Raw genomic sequence first — 16807 nt, 5'->3', positions numbered from 1 at the left:
GAGGAGATTACCATAATGACAGCCTGCACAGTGCTGTCTTCCTGCAGGCGATGCAAAGTATCGCTTAGATTGGCAACCAGAAGACCAAGGGCAGCAGAAACAAGAGTGCTGTGCAAATTGGAAAGTTAGAAGGGAACGAGAGAGTGTGAGATAAAGTGTCTTTGAGCAGTCGGACTTAGAAAATACAAAAAGACAAACAAAGAAGGCAAAACTGAGCGGAGAGAAAGCTTGTTATGTACTTAGAGGTGCAAGTGGAGGAGATGGTAGAGAAGATCTGGTGGGTGATAGACATGAGAAGGAGATTGACCTCTCCTTCTAGGAATAAAAATGTAGAATAGGAATTTAGGGGATTTGCCTTGATGGAAAGTCAGAACACCATTTCCATTCAAAGAGAAGGAGGAAATGGTCAAATGGTTGCCAATGGATATTTAGATCCAGCAGAGGGTAGGGACTGGGTTGGGAGCAGGAAGGTGAGAGTTTAGTTTCATTGGTCTTTGCAACATCTGAGGCTAAGACCATTTGCTGAGTGTCAGAAAGGATAGGGATTTGTGATCATGGTGAGAACAAAATATAGAGAACCAGCAAACCACCCTGTTAGGAATGAACTCTGTAATGCATAAATCGCCTTATGATTTAACATAGCGAATGCTAACGTTAGAATTACATACCAGGCCGGCACCACGGCTCACTTGGCTAATCCTCCGTCTGTGGCACTGGCACCCCACGTCCTAGTCCTGGTCGGGGCGCCGGATTCTGTCCCAGTTGCTCCTCTTCCACTCCAGCTCTCTGCTGTGGCCCAGGAAGGCAGTGGACGATAGCCCAGGTCCATGGGCCCTGCACCCCATGGGAGACCAGGAGCAGGCACCTGCTTCCTGGCTTCGGATCAGCGCAGCGCACCGGCCGCAAGGCACTGGCCGTAGCGGCCACTTTGGGGGGTGAACGAATGGAAGGAAGACCTTTAGCTCTGTCTCTCTCTCTCTCTCTCTCTCACTGTCTAACTCTGCCTGTCAAAAAAAAAAAAAAAAAAAAAAAGAATTCCAGACCATACTATGGCTCAAAGTCAAGTGTCTCCAGAAGCAAAAATGTTTTTTTTAAAGTGAACACCTCTTTCCATCTACACACAGATGCCTCAGAATTTAAATAGCCTTCACAGAACAGCAGTCTGCCAGTTATTCTCCTCCATAATAATTTACATTCCTGTTGCATCTGTATTAATTATTTTTTTCTACACAGTGTTATCTTGGCAGTCCCTAAAAAGTATAAAGAATTTGTGTTTTCTTCAACAACATGGGCCAATCCATTTCAATGTATCTGTGCTATGGAAATGCTAAATAGACTACCTAGAAACAAGACAGACTGCAAAATGCATGATTGTAGGTCAGAGGATAGGAAAATCAAGGCTGAACCTTCTTTTTTTTTAAAAAAGATTTATTTTATTTTATTTGAAAGACAGAGTTACAGAGAGAGGTAGAGACAGAGAGAGAGGTCTTCCATCCACTGGTTCACTCCCCAGATGGACACAATGGCTGGAGCTGTGCTGATCCAAAGCCAGGAGCCAGGAGCTTCCTCCAGGTCTCCCACGTGGGTGCAGGGGCCCAAGGACTTGGGCCATCTTCTGCTATCCCAGTCCACAGCAGAGAGCTGGATCAGAAGACGGGCAGCCAAGACTAGAACTGGCGCGCATATGGGATGCCAGTGCTTCAGGCCAGGGTGTTAACCCGCTGAGCCACAGCGCTGGCCCCAAGGCTGATCCCTCTTAAGACCTTACTGAAGGAGTGTACCAAGATCATCATGGTCATATGAGCTATCTTTGTTTCTAGAAAAATATTGTTCATGAACAGAGTAAGTTCAAGACATGCTTCTTGAGAAAGTTGTTATGGAGAGCCAAGTTGGAATGTAGAGGACAACATAGGGTGAAATGCAACCATCTTATAGTAAAAATACTAACCCTAAAGATCTGTCCCAGGTCTAAATAGTTGGTCCTAGTGCACATTGTGTTTATAATCAGCAGAGGTACTTTGTTCTTTGCATAAGTTCTAGTGAGTTAGCTCTGGAAGGCACAATAATATTAACTGTCCAGGTTCCCCCTCCCTGTCAGCTCAGCTCAACTGGAACCTCCCTTTCTACCTGGAAGAGAGCAGAGGACCAGGTCTAGTCCTTGTGTAGTAAGAGGGGGGAAGGGCACGGATCATTTGGAAATCTTCCAGCACTGAGGCGCTACACTAATCTGACATCGGTTTCTTCAATAGAAATGTTTAAGCGGCAAGAAAATACGCTATGTTTTTTGGCAATCAGCAGATCAGATAGAAGAGTCTAGCAATACAACGAGGATGTGTAATCTGACGTGATTAGACAAGGCTCTTTAGTACCAGAACATTCATAATTGAGACAAAGAAAGAGTATTAATAACACTTTCCTAACACGGCAGTTAGCCATTTTATATTTCCTTTCTTTAATCTTAGTGTTTTTCAACAAATCATGGGATTTAATAGCGTGTTTTGGCAGATTAGAGGATTTATGGCCCAGATGTTTTTTGTTCTAAAAATGGATTAGGGTGTAAAGTTTGCTGGAATCCATGGAACATGTTGAGGCAAGCCGGTCATTTTATGTGTGATTAGTGCCTGCCTTCTGTCTCACAGTCCCTCCATCTGTCACAATTCACCAATGGATCTGGGTAGATTTAGCCTCATGTCACAAACAAGTCCCTTTTCTGGGCAATTTCATATTACAGATTCATTTTATGCCATTTTATGCCCCAGTTAAAAGATAGGGAGAGAGAAAGATGAGACATTAGCTTTCCTTTGAATATTTGCAAAAGACTCATTTCCTGTTAGTTTTCTACCCTAGGGTTATGCAGACCATCATGATAATGTGCACTAAATAGATAAATGGCCAGTGGGAAGGTTAACATTAAATACCAAATTAATTTTACTCCTTGGACCTGTTACTCTTTAAAAAAAGAAGTATTTTGGTAATGGGTTTTACTCACTCTGGCTTGTGGGGCTGCAGACACAAGGTGGTCACGTGACCATGTTGTGAAGCGTGTGAATTAAGTGTGACTGTAGTTAACAGTAGTCGCAAGTTCTTGTCAAACAATTACAGGTGCTTGGCTATATTCTGTGCTTAAAATTTAGCCTCTCAACTATTACAAGTTTATATCCATAGCAAACCACTGCCACCTGTGGTTTATTTCACCAGAAATGGATTTAGGGAGAAAATGTTCTTTTTTCAGTCAGTTAATAGTAATTTGTTCTTTCTGTAAAAATAACAAACCTAGTAGTGTTGTACACAGTTGATTGTTGTACTATTTTGAGAGATTCAGTAATTATAGTGATAATTAGCAATACCTAGATCCTATGTTAACATTCAGAAGTTCTTTGCCTGGGGGAGGGGGGGGAAACCTAAGGATAGTTTTTATTTCTGCACTACGGAATATTCAGATGGGAACTAAAAGGTTTACATACAAATTAAACGTTAAGCTTCTTCCCAAATATTTAGAATCAACCATATTTCACTTAAACATTATGCCTTTGTTACAGATGTTTGGCGTCCAGTTCATGTCTGACTCTAAATTGGCATTATCAATTATTCATTCATTTCTTTTAGACAAATTCCATGGAGAAATTACTGCATGGTAGATCCTAGCCATTACCCAAAACAGAAGTGATTGTTGTGGTTAAAGATTAGCCTCTCCATGCATCTGTACAGAACATATCCTTGAATCTGTCCCATTTCCAGGTTATTTAAATGACCATGATGCTGTCACCAAGGCTATCCAAGAGGCTCGGCAGATGAAGGAGCAACTTCGGCGGGAACAGCAGGTGCTTGATGGGAAAGTGGCTGTTGTGAATAGCTTGGGTCTCAATAACTGCCGAGCAGAAAAGGTTAGTTCATCAAATAATCTACCTTCCAGGAACACTGAATTAAATTGCCTGAATGCTTTTCTTTGTATCTTCTCATCTTCTTAAGGACGACGGTTCTCCCTCCCTCTGTGCCCTCTGTCAACACAGAAGTCCTCATGTCTATGATAATCAAAACCATCTGGAAATGAGAAGACTTCTAATTCTCTTGCCCATCTCCAAACCTTATTGACAATTAATATCCCTCTTTATGCCTCCGGTTTGTATTAAAATGAAATGGCACTTGAAACCTCCGTGAGTGAAAGTTTCGCTTTACCGAGATGCTTAACTTGTATTTGGGGATGAGCTGGATTTGAAACTGCTGAATCTTCTTTAATCAGCATAAGCTTGGATGATACCCATGCTCATATTCTAAGTATTTAGGAAGCTGAGCCTGTCATAATATGTTTCCAATGCAAAAGAGCACTGTCAAGTGTTTGGTGACTGCACAATTGGAAAATTCGACTTGATCATGAAACTATCTTTTGAAAACTTTGACGTTATGTGTTACACCGAAAGCTGGGAAAACTTGTGAATTTGTCCGAGATGTAATTATTTCAAGGTGCTTTGTCTAAGCATACATTGTTTTTTGTTCAGAAAAATATGAGTTTTTATGGAATGCTCAGAATGATGTACTGCTCTTGGTGATGTTTGATACGTTTCAAATGGCAATGTTCAGTGTCACGAAACCCCTTTATACAATCATATTTACAAGGATATAAAGTAGACAAGACAGAAAAATGGGCCACTTAGTAATAACTTGAAAGCTAATTATCACTGGACGCTTATGAGTCCAATAGAATTGTCCAAAATCAGCAGATTGCTAATTTGGATGGCTTTCTGGTGTCCTGGGTTTTCTAGGGGACTGGATGTATCATCCGAGTGAAGCATAATGCAGGTGAAATGTTGAGGGGGTGGGGTCCTGTCACAACCACTTTTTCTCTGTTCCTAACACGGTGACAAACTTAGGATGGAGAAACAGTATCAATTCTGTTTGGTCTCCAGAGGGGAGAGCGAAGCGTGGGTCAGGATACATCCAGTGCAGTCCTAGCACATAAGAAGTGAGACATCCATGCTCTGAGCAGGGCACAACATTTGTATAGCTAAGCACCAGAAGGGAAGGGGAGAAGCAAAGTGACAGCTCTAAGAAGGAATGATAGCAAGCATAAAGGAATTTATATTCAAATATTTAAACAATCTTGAAAGGATGCTTGAACAGAAATTCCTTTTCTGTGCTCCCCATGTAGAAATGAGTTTAACACTCAGCCAGATGCTAATGCAAAGTGACTCAAGCTATTCCTCGCAAGCATAGCTAAATTGCCGTTATTTGTTAAGCGCATTGAATTCAGCTGTGGATACAGCAGTTGGTTGCATTCAGCAAGCATCTGTACTCTCTCTCTCTCTCTTTTTTTAATCCTCCAAAGCAGAGACAACTCTACCTATCTCCCCCCTTCTCCTCCCCTGTGCTGGCTGGGAATTGTCAAGTGACAACCGACCAAATCCTTTTGGACAGGAAGCCTTCATCCTGAGTTCTATATACTTGCAAAACAGGCCTTGTGGTTGGATCAGGGAGCCCATTAAAAGCACTTTGATGGTATGGAAATTCATCTTCATGAAGCTCCTAGGCCCCTAAGCAGCATGCTGTTTAGCTGTGGTTACAGATCAGTCATTCACATCGGAGGGCAATAATTGTGCTGACGGCTTGTAAGGCAATGGAAGTACATAGAATAATCCTGGGCCCTCCACCATGGCACTCTGAGTTAATCTTCCCTAATACAGATCAGCTGTTGTTCTAACACATGACTGGGCTGGCTCCAGTGACTCTGCACAGCCTTTTGAATAAGTAACAGGAGTGGAGCCATCTGCATTCACTGTATTCTGTACTCGCCCATTGTTTGGAGACCTTATCTCCTTGTCTTGTTCCACCTCCACTTCGTACTTTATTTCTCTGATTAGCACCTGCTGTTTGGGTTGGAGGAGTGACAGTTGCCTCTGTTGGTAGCTGTTGCTTCTCTTTTTTCTTTCGCTTTTAAAAAAAAAAATCTCTCTTTGGAGTAATACCTGCCAAAGCCTGTCGGCCAATTAAGATGTCTCTATTCTCCAGAAGTTGATGCTTCCCGCATCTCTTCACCATGCACTTTCAGTGCAGTGGAGTTACATCTTGATATAGTCTCATATTTTTATGGGTTTTTAAGTGAAAATATTACATTCTGAAAATGAAGCAGATCCATTATTGTAACAGAATGACGGACTCCTAAGTAAACCTTCACACCTGAATGATCTGAAATAGCTCATCCCTTAGGGTATTAGTGGCACCTGAGAAAGAACAAGTCATTGACGCTTTGGAGCAGGTAGTAGTGTAGTTTGTGGTTGTCTTTTCCTGCTGAACTAGCTGGAGTCTCTGTGTATAAATCTCAGGAATAAGAAATGTCATGTTTGTATATTTTAGTCCACAGTTATTCAACAACGGCACCCACTATGGATTTAGGACTGTGCTGGGTCCTGGATTAGATAAAACCATATTAGAAAATGTGGCTGTTGCCTCTAAGTGACTTCAAGTGTAGAGCAAATTATTTCATATATCTGCATGTGTTAGCCCACCTGCAGGAGGTGAATAAAGGCCCCGTATATGTAGCATATCAGATCAGTTATTTACCTGAGTTGACAAAGTAGATATATCCACAAACAGTCTATGACAAGTTCCTCATCTGTCTTGGATATAATATCATTTGAACCCCAGAGGAAGGACATTTTTCTATCTAAAATAATACCCCTAACTCCCTAAACCCATAAAATATTTGGAATATTAAGGAGTGGGGAGAGAGAAAGCAGAAAGATGGAAAGAAACAGAATAAAGGAACAGGGAAAAATAATTAATGCAATGTGGTGCTTCCATGAGTCTAGAAGACGAGAGATACCATGATTTGGATGCAGGTAACTGGACTGCTGGAGTGGAGATCAGTTTTCTTGGGTACAGAAACCTCATGCACTTTAGCTTTCCTTTACCCCTCACAGAGCTAACAAGGTTGTCCCAACTAGAAGGTCTTCAATCTGAAAAGCTCTAATTGGACGGTTAAAACAATTAGAGGTGCGAAGATAGGGACAAATGTTTTTGCAGTGATATGTACCAAAAACACATCATGAAAGTCATTTTTACTGAAACACATTTTAATTGAAGACTTGTAAGAGATTTTTCACTTCTTTACTTTTCTTGGAAGTGTTTCAACATACCCAAGAACTGTGTGTGTCAGGTTTCTTGGAAACTCTGGGACAGTGTTATTTATAATTGTCATCTCTGGTTAATTATAGACTGATTGTATATTCAAATAACAGTATCTTTTGCCACATAGCTCTATTACAGATAACACATAGCACCAATCTTAGTGTTAGGGGTAGAGAAAGTAAGCCATTCAGGTGGGGAAACACGAACAGCAGACTGTCATCCATTTGTTTTGCGCAAGCACCCATTCTGCTTCATTAGCACCCAGATGGCATGATTTTGACCACAGAATCAACTGCATACCAGTACTTGACATTGTGTGTGAAAGTATCCGTACCTCACAGGAGATGACAAAAATGTCGTTTTTTGTTGTCCTTACCCCACCAGGCAGAGTTAATACAGTAGAAACTGAGCATGTTCACCTGAAATGTGTGTGTGGGGGGGGGGGGGAGAAGTCTCCTATGCACATGTAGTTATCCTAAGAAGACTGTGTCTATGCTACAGTGTTGTCTACATGCATTAGAAAATCTAAAAAAAAAAAAAACAAAACAAAAAAAAAAAACCATCAGTTAACCAAGTAGTGATTAATTTTTATAACTTAGGCAAGTTCAGGAGTAGAATGTTGGTGGCATGAGTTCATTGGCTCAGTGATATCAAGAGTTGACGTTTGTGACTGTCCTGGTCTTTCTCTTTGGGTCACATAGTGGTTGCTACATCTGCACCTCTGCTGTCCACATGAAGGCATACAGACTCAGGTCGGAGGAGGACATTTCTCTCTGCGAAGTTCAGTCTGCGCTCACACAGGATTGTGTCATTCCCTCCTCCTTGGCTGGCTTCCGCAAACATGTTGGTGGCTACAATTGGGTCAGTCGTAGCTTGGAAAAAAAAGTACTGGACAAAAGAAGAAGAGATTGCTCTAGAATGAAAGAACTTCTGCTGTCTTCCCTGAAACTGAGGGATATCTTGAGATCAAAGGGGGTAAGAACAGGGAAGACAAGACAGACCAGAGTGGCTACTGGGTAGGGAAAGGTGATTCCCAACCACAGCTCCAATATAAAAATGACATCAGAACTCTCACACATTTCTCTGGTGACACTGACTTGTTTGTTTCATGAATGCTGTCATCTGTCGACCTCTGCTCCTCTGCTGTTACCTCTCGAGGGCCTTAGGCTTTGTTTTGCTTATAAAGGGTTAAGTGAAGTATAGCACGTGCTTAGGAAACAGTGCTTGATGACAGGTCAGACCTTTAACGTACATTCACACACGCGCTCTGTACATGTGAAGACGGACTTCTGCACTGCGTTGCCTTATGTAAAACAGATGCCACTCACACAACAAGAAGCATGCAAATGTATGTTTAAGGTAGAGAATTTATTCAGCAAACATGAATTGCCTACAGTGTATCTGGAATGTAAACGTTTACTTAGGCAATGCATGTATTTATAACTGCAAGCAATAGCTGGAAAACTGTCCCTTCTGAGTTTCAGTGAAAAGCCCTTGGTAGGTTTCTACAGGATACATGAAAATTTGGTGATCAGCACGTACATTTTAAATATAATTGACACAGTAATGTGAGCACTTTCTTGTTTGGGCTGTGTCAGTCATTCTTTTTTTTTTTTTCAGGCAGAGTGGACAATGAGAGAGAGAGACAGAGAGAAAGGTCTTCCTTTTGCTGTTGGTTCACCCTCCAATGGCTGCCGCGGCCAGTGTGCTGCGGCCGGCGCACCGCGCTGATCCGATGGCAGGAGCCAGGTGCTTCTCCTGGTCTCCCGTGGGGTGCAGGGCCCAAGGACTTGGGCCATCCTCCACTGCACTCCCTGGCCACAGCAGAGAGCTGGCCTGGAAGAGGGGCAACCGGGACAGAATCCGGCGCCCTGACCGGGACTGGAACCCGGTGTGCCGGCGCCGCAAGGCGGAGGATTAGCCTAGTGAGCCGCGGCGCCGGCCACGTGTCAGTCATTCTTAAGAAGCCTCACCACAGACTACCCAGGCTCATTGGTAAACAAAGGTTAATTTTACCACTGGCTGGCGCTAAGAAACTTTAGTTCACCTTCCTCTTTTCTGCCACTGTCAAGTCTTTTTTTTCCCCCCTTTAACAGAGTGCCAAACATGAAATGACAGTGACCAATGTTGACTTAATGTGGATGTTTAATAATGAAAAAAAGTGTGTCATTCCCAGCATTAGTTACAAATGGCAGTAAGTGTATCGGATGGCAGCCCTGTAATAATTTTACATCCATCATTCTTTCCCGATGCTTCGCCGCCTATCTGATGGATGGGGCCAGCAGTGTTAACTCTTCAGAAACTGACACAGGGTGTCTAGTTTGGCCTTATCTAACGCACGCTCCTTCCCCGAGATAAGGAAAAGGCCTGTGAGGAATTCGGAATTGCAGGTTTGGCTTTGAAAAAGTGCATCTGAAGGAACGCACCGCTTTCCATGCAGTGGAAGAAGCTTCCAGGAATTAGCTCTGGATGGATTTTGTAAATATTGCCTTGCGATGAAATCAACTAGAGAAGTCCAGTTAGAACTAGGTATTTCAATGCTTAGAGGAAAGCTTAGAAAAAGAGGTAGGCACGTTAGGTAAATCCTTCCAGAGGAAGCAAGGGGAGCCTTGCAACGATGCAGGAAAGCGGGAGACTTCACCAGGGACGTGTGTGTGTGCGCGCGCGCTTGCGCGCACGCATGCGCAAAATGTTTTCTGAATCTTTTAAATCTTCTGGTTAGAATTTGCTTAGGAAGAAATTAAAGTAGCACTAGCAATTCAAATTTTTCTCTTTACAAAAGTGAGTATATTATTTTTTAATCTCTACATTTCCATACAATTATTTATTCGATGGCTTTAATTAAAAGATACACAAAGTCTGAAATGGAGTGTTTGCTCCCTTATTATTTGAATCTCTGCACTCTGAAAATCATAAAATGGATAGGGAACCGCTTTCGAAGCAACCGATTATTAGGAAATCTAGACCAGCTTTTTATGTGCAGGTTGCCATTTGATCCTTTGGTTTTCTTGCCTTTTGTTTTTCATTCATAAAACCTTCCTAATTCTGAGTGTCTTACCTAGAGAGCACTTCTTACGGGACAGGAGGGGGAGCTGAGAGCCCCTGGGTGAATATTATCAGCGCAGAGCAGCCAGTTTTCAAAGACCATGACAAAAAAGGCAAATAGGTATTATGTCATCACCCATCCATCACTCTATATGTCAGCCTTTCAATAATTCCAATCGACATTCTCGACAGGCTGGTGCAGGTTAAAGGGGCTGTTTGTTTCTAGAAATTGAGTATAGGCTGTCTATAGCCTTTTGTTCCAGATGGTTTTCTTCTCCGTCTTTTCATTTCTTTCTTTTTTCTTTCTTTTCTTTTTGGGGGTATTTAATTGAAATCCATGCCGAGTTTGCAGACTGCAAAGATCAGAGCTGTTTTCGTCCAGCAGTGCTAACTATGCATTAAACATTTTGATTTGTTTGAGCTTGAAGTTTAGTCCTTTTTTGCCATTTGCTTCATGGAGTTTGTGTATATTTACAGCCTCTGCATTTAATGGCCACATGCCTTATTTTCACAGATGGCCAGTGGAAGACTTTTTCTTTCTCTTAGTATAGCCCGCTTTCAGTTTTGCTACATTTGTCACAGTGCCACTACTTGCAGCTAGCAAGTGCCCACGCTTGGTGGGGAGCAATTATGCTGTGAGTTTTTAAGGAGCTTTTTAAAGGTTTTTTTTTTTTTCAGTAAACTTTTTATGGTTTAATTTTCAAGCCTAGAAAAGCTGTGCATGTTTTCAAACAGAGAGTCTTGTGTTCTTTACATCATTCTGGTAGAGGAGTTAGCACAGGATGGTCCAATAAAACGAGACTCAAAGGGCAACCACACTGGGCCTTCAGAGAGACACCCACAGGGCTCTCTGATGATCGAAACGTTTATTCATTTAAGGATGTACGTGTGTGCTCACCATAGTATTCCAAGAAGACAAAGGAAGCTTGGAAACACTCTGCAGAAAGCGATCTAGATCTCCTGAAAGTATTGTTTCCATGGTGTATAAATAAAAGGGCGCAAGGATAGACAGCTAAATGCAAAGAGTAGCTATGCCACAGCGATGGGGTTGTGAGCTTACATGTGGATCCTCACATTTCTAAATTATCTAATGAGTAAGACTTTTGTAATTGTACCCAAAGTGTCATTTTTTTTTTTTTTTTTAATCTGGGGCCTGTCAAGAATGGTCCTCCTTTCCTTCCTCACTCTCAGTCCCTGCCCCCTCCTCAGAATCAAGTGAGCACCGTTAAGACCCTTCTCCGTTGAAGATACTAAAACAGAGAAGTAGCTTTTTCATTCTGCCTCTTTTATTTAGATGTGCCACATTCCCTACTGCCATTTGTTGAAAACTGTGTTTATTAATATGGATTAAAATTATAAGGAAAATTGTTGCTTCTTCAAAAAAAAGTTTTATCTATTTGAAAGTCAGAGTTAGAGAGAGGAAGAGACAGAGAGATCCCCTCTGTCTGCTAGTTCACTCCTCACATAGATGCAAAAGCCAGCACAAGGCCAAGTTGAAGCCAGAAGCCAGGGAGTTTCATTTGGGTCTCCCACATGGGTGGCAGAGCCCCAGGGACATGAGCCATCTTCTCTTACTTTCCCAAGCTAATTAGCAGGCAACTGGATTAGATCTGAAGCAGCCAGGGCATGAACCCATATGAGCTGTTGGCATCTCACGTGGCGGCTTTACCTGCCACACCAACTCCAGGAAATGATTTTGGATTTAGCATGTAACTCAAAGGGTCTTCCTTCTTTTCCAAATGAGAAAGACATGCTATGCCTGTGAATCACAGGAGTAATACTGGGTGTTAATATGTATTTTGTATTGTACAATTGTCAGGGTTTTTACATCACATTCAATCTCAGTGCATAATGTAACTAGAACAGTATTCTTTGTTGAAAAGTTACAAAAAAAAAAAAAAAAACTTTGAGATTTGACAAAATTAGAGAGATTCAAGTAGTAGATCAGTTTTTGAACCCAGGTCTTTTGGCTTAAAGTCAGCGAGGGAGTTACCCTGGGCCCCAGCACTGGTCAGGTGTATTCTTTAGCATTTTTTGAGTCTTTATCATGAAAATCTCATGACAGAAGCAACATCTCCACAATGTGTATTGCATTTTTCTAATTCTTTGTTTTTCCTGTTTTTGTTCTCTTCCTCCCAATCCTTTGTCCCCTTTCAGCCCCTTCAGTAGAGAATGGACTAGAGAAACAAAAACAGTATCTTCAATCTTACTTACTTTGCTTCTCCACGCAGCTCTGAGAAAATACGTGCTGATGGTTCAGCTGCTTATTCAAATAGGCTTTTAATAAATATCTACACCCGTCTTTTTTTCTCTCTTCACCTAAAACAACCGTGGATAATTGAACAGTGAACTATACCCGTAATGTGCTTGTTTCTATCTACCTGTCAAACCTACAATTTCTATACTAAACCATGACTTTTTAAAATAGTCCAATTCTGTTCATTTAATTGAAGTAACTGCTGGCTACTGAGGCTACATTTGTAAGAACACTGACAATTTTATCGCTTTTATTCCATGAAAAGGAAGAATTGAAGAGAAAAATCCTATATGTTCCTGGAGCTCAGTGACTGAGTTACATATTGTTTATAGAACAGTTATTATTGGACAGCATTCCGGTTTTCATGTTTATGTTTGTGCAGCTCTCCCACCCACCGGACATCCTGTGTGGGGTGTGAATTCTATTATTTTTCTTTGTTGGCCTCCTGTTTTTCTCACAGTAGCTCTATCTCCGTTGACTCCCTGTGCACAGTATGTGTGTCTGCCCGGTGTGAAGGAACACAGGGCTTTTGTGGACATTGGTTGAATCCTGACCATATATGCAGACATTTGATATCCCGGGCCTTTTGGTCTTTTACTCTCCTGCCTCTGTTCCTCCACTTGTATGCAGAGACATACATTCCCCCACCATACACTCCTCCGTGACAAGCATCCAAGGGCCAGTGTGGTATGGTGCGAGTATTCATGTGTCCTTTCTTTGTGAGTTGTTTGCGTCCTACACGTCCTGTTGAGTGGCCTTTTTGTACAGTGTGCATCCAGGCCACAGTGCCTTCCCTCCCATGGCAGTGTTTGTTTCAAAGAATAAATGAGTACTGTTGAATTAGAACTCAGAGTTGTAACTTTGACAAGGTACCTGAATCTGTGAAGTATGATTATTATTGAGCCATGTCCTTCTCACAAGATCTGACTAACCAGAATGTGGGGTTTGTCGTAATGTGAATTATCTCCCTTGAAAGTAAGACAATGGTTAGGGAATTCTCCATTATAATGGAGTGGCTTTATTGAAACTTTTCAGATAGCAACTTTTGCAGAAATTATCCTTTATAGATAGAGAAAATATGCAGTGTTATTACATTTGTCCAAGTATTTTAAGTTTGCTAGATGGAGTCCAGTCAAGTAGGACATGGACATAATGGACTTGCAGTTTTGACAGAAGATGAAAAAGTTGTCATTTGACATTGAAACCCTTTTCAGTCCCCAGAGCTGCATGGCAGGTAGTCATAGATAGGGCCAGGACTTGGAACCCTGCAGAGAGGGGAAATGTCTTGCATCTTGAGGGAGCTCATTGACTGGAAGACAGCTCTGATGATTAGAAACCTCTTCTTCTGGTGCTTTATTATCTTTTACATGACAACTTAGGACCTGAGATTCCTGCTACCTCCCTTGACTATAGGTTGCCAGATTTTATCTCTATTTCACAAATAGAGATTTTTAAACACGGAAGTTCTTAAGATATGTAAAGCCAGTATTGGTGATCTCTTCTTACCCCATTCAAATCTGGGTGATCCCTCCATTATGACAACAATGCTGTTGATAGAAGGTGATCCCAGAAAGAGTCACATCTGAGCAGCTATGGTCATTTAGCTTTCCTGGTCTGCGTTTCGATATCCTATAGATAAAAGCAATAAAAGGTAAGTATAATAATGCATTATCTTTCTTAGTGATTCTATAGGAGCCTTATTTTTATCACGTCCTCTATAAAATGCTCTTAACTGTTCTTAACTCTGCTTTGTGGCAGTCACTTCTGTCTTTTCTGGAATATACATTTAGTGATCATGTCATTCATTGTTCCTCAAATTTCTCACTTCATTCTTGAAAATCAAATTGTTATCTATTATAAACTTCTGACCTCTTCTACTTTAAAACCATTATTATTTAACAGTCATTAGTAGGGCTTTCTCAGTTCTATCTATAAGTCATTTTCTAGAATTTATTTACCTGGGCTAAGACTCTTGAACGTATAGAACTTGTGCTTCTTTCTGAACCATTCTGTCTTCTACTTCCTATTTTTTTACAAGAAAACTTGGTGTGGCATTACATTTCACTTTGAATTGGATTTCCTGGTAAAACAAAACTCCTCAGAAGTTTAGCTGCAATTACATTTTAAGAAAGATTTCCTAAAGCTGGCCATGAAATTTCCTAAGAGAAGTTTACACTGCAGACAAGAGAAAATCAGACTGGAGAACAAAATTGTGGATTCTAATTCATAGGGGAAATCTCAGAATTTAGAAAGAAAAAATACAAGGTTGAGTAAGTCTAACTTGGTAGATCCCTGGACCAGAGGTCACCTACTGGACCATCCCAAACCCTTATTCCAGATCTCTCTCTGATTCCCTAATGGAAAAAAGGAATGGAAAAATATTTCTCAAGGACACTAGACTCAGGAATACCAGCGAGTCTGTTAACATTCTAATGGAAAAATTCAAACCTAACTATGGTAAAATTTGGAAAACATTTCCTCAACTTTTTTGTTGTTGCTTTTGTTGGAGTTGCAGGGAGGGAAGAAGTGTGTGTGTGTGTGTGTGTGTGTGTGTGTGTGTGAAAGTATGTCTGTGTGTTTATTCATAGATAACTCGAACATAATTTGCAGTAAAGCCTCTTCTCCCATTCCTGCTGTTAGATTATGGTAGTGGATGATTATTTTCTAGAATACAGAGAAATTAGTAAGCAAGATGACAACCAAGAAAGTGTGGGGGGTGGACACAGGCATTTTTACTTCATATTTTACTTAAGCTTATGAAAAAAAAATCGCCAACTGATAAATCGTTCTGACATTATAAATAATCTTTCATCTTCTCTGGTGGTCTGTGAGGTTCACATAATTGGAGGGTTGAAAACCTTTTTTGTTTCTTCCTTCTTCGCCATGTCATTAGTGTTGTAGGAGACCATAAAAAAGTACAGCCAGAAGGGGTTTAACTGTTCCTGAGTCAACATTTGACAGTCACACTCTATTCTGTCATTTCATGCATGTGCTTTTTATGAGTTTTATAGCTTTGTGAGCTTTATTTCAGGGATGTCCATTATGATAGCTGATCCACAGCCCATCTCTCTTTGTGTGTGTGTGTGTGCACACGCCTGGTGGGGAGCACAGCTCATCCTAATTTCAGGGAATAATACAAGAACCATGTACTCATGCACTGTTTAACTTAGGGTCAGGTAACTAAGGAAATAGCCACTTCCTCCAAAGTACAATTTGAGTGTTTTTTGTTTTCACTGCTGTGTGAAATATCAGCACAAGATGTCCATTTGAGCCTTTGCAAACACAGTGATTTTTCAGATTTTTTTGTATAAAATAAATTGATAGTGTAGGGAAAAATTGAATTTCACATATATATTATGGAAATGTTGCTGATTATGCCTGAGTACGATGCAGAAAAAAATTTTTAAAAATTAAATGCATTATAGTAGATGATACACAATAGGGGGAAAAACTCAACAATTTTTAGAGATGATAAAAATCCGTTTTTTAATGTACATTTACTACCCTGGCCATAGGCAATAAATGATCATGACTTAATAGTAGGGACGTAATATGCAAATTGAACTAGTCATGTAATTCTTTTGTGTTAAGAGGAAGATTTTATGGTTTTCCAGTTTTATCCATTGAGTTTTTGTTCCAGTATTGAAATCATATCTTTCTTAATACTTTCAAACTAATGAGACTGTTATATATTTAAATCCTACTTAACAAATTAAGATTCTAGGAATCCAGAGTGTTAACTGATTTGTCTAAAGTAATATGGGTAATATATATGACAGAGTTTGGTTAAAATATCATGCTCATGATGATACCAAAACCATCATTTTCTAATCTTAGGTATATCCTCTTCCCATCAATCCCTGTGTCCCTTTGCCTTTCCAAGTGGTTTTTGCTCTTAAGTATGGATCCACAGTAACGACTTCTAATCGACCAAGTGCCCCCTTATCCTTGGCTATTTCTTGGCTGTCCTTGTTGATTGCTACCATCGCCCGATGTCATGTGCAAATGGTACACATGCTGTTTTCCATTATGCAAGTCATTGGATAAGCAACACAGCCCCAAGGCCAGCTGCCAAATTCCCCAAGTGAATATTAATACATTAATTGTAGGTCTTTAGATGTTGAGCTTAAGAATTATTCTTTTGGGCCCAAGAAGTGATATGGGCTGCAACTCTGTTTTCTTCTTCAGATGAGAAAGGATTCTCTGGGCTCTTTGTTGACGTCAACATGGACGCAGAAGATTTTTCGGCTAAAAAGGAGACTTAACCTAACCTTTCCCCTTGATCTCAGCAAAGCAACAGAGTTGTATAGAACTTGATTAGTCAGATAGAACTCCTCTTTCCAAAGGAATTCTGGTTGTTATCCAGTTGCTAGTTTTCATCCC

General features: G+C 40.8%; 1 protein-coding gene across 37 annotated transcripts in view; it reads left to right on the top strand.

Moving 5' to 3' along the window:
* The window catches only part of SOX5 (SRY-box transcription factor 5), a 1100902-nt gene that overhangs the window by 1061667 nt on the left and 22428 nt on the right, over positions 1-16807 (top strand). For 35 of the 37 annotated variants that reach the window (XM_070049491.1, XM_051850857.2, XM_070049490.1 and 32 more), the window contains one exon: positions 3739-3884. The exons of the other annotated variants lie outside the window; for them this stretch is intronic. In XM_070049491.1, coding sequence (XP_069905592.1) covers positions 3739-3884 — 146 coding nt within the window. The remainder of the gene's footprint in view (positions 1-3738; positions 3885-16807) is intronic. 37 annotated transcript variants of the gene reach the window in all.

This window comes from Oryctolagus cuniculus, chromosome 9, assembly GCF_964237555.1.
Source record: "Oryctolagus cuniculus chromosome 9, mOryCun1.1, whole genome shotgun sequence".
In the NCBI taxonomy this organism is placed as follows: Eukaryota; Metazoa; Chordata; class Mammalia; order Lagomorpha; family Leporidae; genus Oryctolagus; species Oryctolagus cuniculus.
The sequence above is the reverse complement of the archived record's forward strand: the minus strand, read 5'-3'. Positions and strand labels throughout refer to the sequence as shown.